Source organism: Chrysochloris asiatica, unplaced genomic scaffold (genome assembly GCF_000296735.1).
Source record: "Chrysochloris asiatica unplaced genomic scaffold, ChrAsi1.0 scaffold00056, whole genome shotgun sequence".
NCBI lineage: Eukaryota > Metazoa > Chordata > Mammalia > Afrosoricida > Chrysochloridae > Chrysochloris > Chrysochloris asiatica.
In genome coordinates, this window is record NW_006408574.1 from 3954195 (window position 1) to 3957852 (window position 3658).

General features: G+C 58.5%; 1 protein-coding gene across 1 annotated transcript in view; it reads right to left on the reverse strand.

The window, feature by feature from the left end:
* Positions 1-880: 880 nt before the first annotated feature.
* The window catches only part of WDR5 (WD repeat domain 5), a 14578-nt gene continuing 11800 nt past the window's right edge, over positions 881-3658 (reverse strand). Inside the window, exons 9-13 of the mRNA XM_006863711.1 lie at positions 3424-3499; positions 2726-2759; positions 2314-2388; positions 1821-1908; positions 881-981 (exon numbers count right to left, since the gene is read on the reverse strand). Of these exons, the coding sequence (XP_006863773.1) occupies positions 881-981; positions 1821-1908; positions 2314-2388; positions 2726-2759; positions 3424-3499 (374 nt within the window). The remainder of the gene's footprint in view (positions 982-1820; positions 1909-2313; positions 2389-2725; positions 2760-3423; positions 3500-3658) is intronic.

The following is a 3658-nucleotide window of genomic DNA, read 5'->3' on the forward strand; positions in this document are numbered from 1 at the left end:
GACGGCTGTCGCTCAAGCTCTGCTCAGCAGTCCTACCCGCCTCCCCAAACCTAACCAAGAGAAGCAAGCCTGCCACACGGGAGCCCCAGGCCCAGCCCCAGCCCCAGGCCTCGGCCCTCCCTGCCGGCAATGGTAGCACACCAGGATCCCCAAGTCTGCCAAGACTGGCATCCTAGCCGGTGCTTCTGCCACCGCCTCTGGCACTGCCCCACCACCAGCTACAAGGGCAGCTGAGATCCCCCAGGACCAGGCTGAGTCGGAGGCCCGGGCGCCTGTCTTTAGGGACGAAAAGCCTCTCAGCTTCCTCCTTCTCAGGCCTGGAGAGAAGCTTCGGGGTCCTGGGTGGCGGCAGCACACAGCAAAGAGACTGTGGGGGGAGAGGGCACAGGGGCCTCAGGACACAGCATTTCTCACAAGGAGGAAACTTTACAAAGTCCTGCATTTTCCAGAAAAGACGTCAAAATACATTGGGAACCACTACAAAGCAGGAAGTGATCAACAGGAAGAGCAGGGGGTTAGGGAGGTCTTGGGGGCCAGTTCTGTGGTCGGTGGGGGGGTCCGCCGAGCCCACGCTGGTGCCTGTCACAGCGTCTGCCCTGCGAAGTCGGATATCAAAAAAAGTACAGAACGTTTACTGGGAAAACAACTCATGAGAAACTGAACGTCGCCGTTTTGAAAATAAAGACTGCGTGGCCTCTGTTGGAACACAGTGTGACCAGGACGTTCCCCGGCGTCAGCACGATCGGCAAGGAAAGTCACCGGTGGTCTCTGCTTTCCCCTCGGCGAGGAGGGAGGGGCTGTCCCGTTCCTGAGCGGGAGCCGCGCCTCCACACCCGCGTCTTGCCGACCTTTCCAGAGTCTCGGGCGTTGACCAGAGGGCTCAGCAGTCACTTCTCCAGAGCTTAATTGTCTTGTCGTTTTCTAACGCCGCAGACGCGATGATGTTCTCCGTCGGGTGGCACGCCGTTGAGATCACAACATCTGAAAACAGGAGGGCGGGGAGTCAGGAGCACCCTGGGGTCCCAACCATAACCCTCACAGCCTCTCACTAGCAGTCTCAGTGTCTGCATGCCCAGTAAGCAAGGTAGGCCTGGGTTACCCTCCATCTCAGGGCCTGATGGAGCGCCCCCATGTGGTCATCCTCACCTCTAGGGTGCTGGTGGGCCGGGACAGACAGGTCATGGGGACCTCAATCCCATTATCTTTTCTTTCGGTTTCCCATGAACTTTTAAAAGCCCCCTTGTACAACTGACAGGGTTAGGGCGTATCTGAAGTCTATCACTCTGAGATAGAAAAAAAATGAAAACAAGCAAGCAGAGACAAGGTCTAATGTCCCCAGAGCCAGGAGCCAAGGGCACAACTCGACCTTTGGACCTTGGGTCCCCGTGCTGGAACCTCCCAGACCTTGGGGAACTGGTGACAAGACACCTGGGGGTGTCCAGGAATGTCGGGTCCACTGACGATGAAAGCAAAGAAGGACCCAGTCCAGGGCTCCCAGAGAGAACACGGCGGCCACTGGGGAAGTCAGACACACTCACAGGCAGACACACTCACTCACAGACATGATCACTCACACGTAGACATGCACACTCACAGGCAGACACACACACTCAGACACACACACTCAGACACACACACAAGAATACACACTCAACGTGCAGACACATGATGACATGCTAACTCACAGGCAGACACACGCAGACGCTAACTCATGTGCAGTCCCGGCTTGCTGGGTAGAGGGCCCCAAGTCTGACTGTTCAGCAGTGGACCAGACGCACTATAGGGGGCAAGCCTGGAAGCACCCCACGCTTGAGGCTCACCTGTGTGGCCCTGTAGCTTCTGCACGATCTCCTTAGTCTGAAGGTTCCAGATGTAAACCAGGTTGTCTTCAGAGCCAGACACGATCCACTAGTTAACAAGGAGACAGGAGGTGAGGCAGCGGCCAGGCCCTACCAGTCACTGCCACACGAGGACCCACACACAAGGCTCCTCTTGCTTCCAGATCCTGGTGCACGCACTTTGCTACGAACATCGCCAATCTGATCTTTCGTTATCATCCCCCCAACACCCCCACCTGTCCTGAGACTCTCCAAAGACCCAAGAGGGCCAGGGGGTGGCTGCTCAGGGTGAACCGGCCCAGCAAGAATCCCAGGACACAAAGCCACAGCCAGTGTACCTAGGCTAAGTGTCCCCCCTAGCTGGCCTATGTAGAGGGGATCCACTGAGAAGCATGTCAAAGCATGCAAAGTCAACTTGCAATCCTGGGGCAGGGGTCATCTCAGGAGGTGGAGCCACGTCCGTGGGGACACTCACCTTCCCACCAGTCACTGAAAAGTTGGCGAATATGCAGTATTTCTCGTTCTTGTGGCCGGTGTAGGTCTTCAGGCACTGGAAGGCATGCATGGCCGGGCTCAGAGGCATGTCCTCCCCCCACCTGCGTGCACACAGTCCTAGTCCACACACAGACACATGCACACAGGCGCAGACACGCACAATCAAACACAGACACAAGCACTCCTGCAGACGCATTCATATACACACACTCATGTAAACACATGTGCACACTGACACACTCACCGACACACCTCAGACCAGTCCATCTACAAAAAGCCCAGTTGTGCACCTCAGGGGCTCGGGGACACCTACCCTGTGCCAACTGCCCAGCCGGCAGGGCCCCCCATGACACCAGGCCGACGCCGGGGCAGGCCCGGCTCCCCACACTCACCTTCCCCTTGCTGTAGTCCCAGAGCTTCAGTGTGCTACAGGGCAGAGAGAGGGAGGGGAGATGGTCACCTGCACGTCTCCAGGCTCTGTCCCTGCACCCTGGGAGCACAGTACGTTAAGCATCCAGCTGCTAACTGAGAAGCTGACGGTTCAAACCCACCAGCCACTCCTCAGGAGACAGATGAGGCATCTGTGCTTGCACAGGACGAGCAGCCTGGGACACCCTACAGAGCTCATCTGCTGGCCTACAGGGTGGCGCTGAGTCGGAATCAACATGCTAATGGGGCTGGGGGGTTTCTGGGGTCCCTGCACCCGGGCACTGCCGCCCTCAGCATGGCCACCAGCAGGCACTGGGCGCAAAGCCGTGAGGGTCAGCGAGGTCAGGGAGTGAGGTGGGCTAACACCTGCTACCTCAGCTGCCAAGTCAGCCTTTCTCAAGGAGCAGCTGGGGGTCTGTCCCTAAACCCACAGGAGCCGACCTGGAGCCCACCAGTGTGAGGAGCACAAACCCCCACCTCAGGGCTGAGAACACAGGAGGACAACTGTCCAGAGGAGGCAACAGACACTTCCTCCGCCAGGTCAAAGTTCAGAACTAGGGAGACTCCAGCGGTCACTCACCCAGCCCTCAGCTACCTGAAGGGGTGGCCCTGGGCTTTGTGCTCATCTAAAGCAGCAGCCTGGGGGGGGAGCAGCACTCACTTGTCCAGCGTGGCTGCCAGGATGTACTTGCCATTCGGAGAGAACTTCACAAAGGACACCGGGGGGTTGTCGTCATCTGCAGGGACAGAGGCACACTGACCCGGGTCCGCACTCAGGTGCTCCTCCTCCACCCAGCACCGTGGTGACCCCACAACCTCCCGCTGACCAGACCCGGGGTCCGCACGCAGGTGCCCCTCCTCTACCCAGCACCATGGTGACCCCACAACCTCCCGCT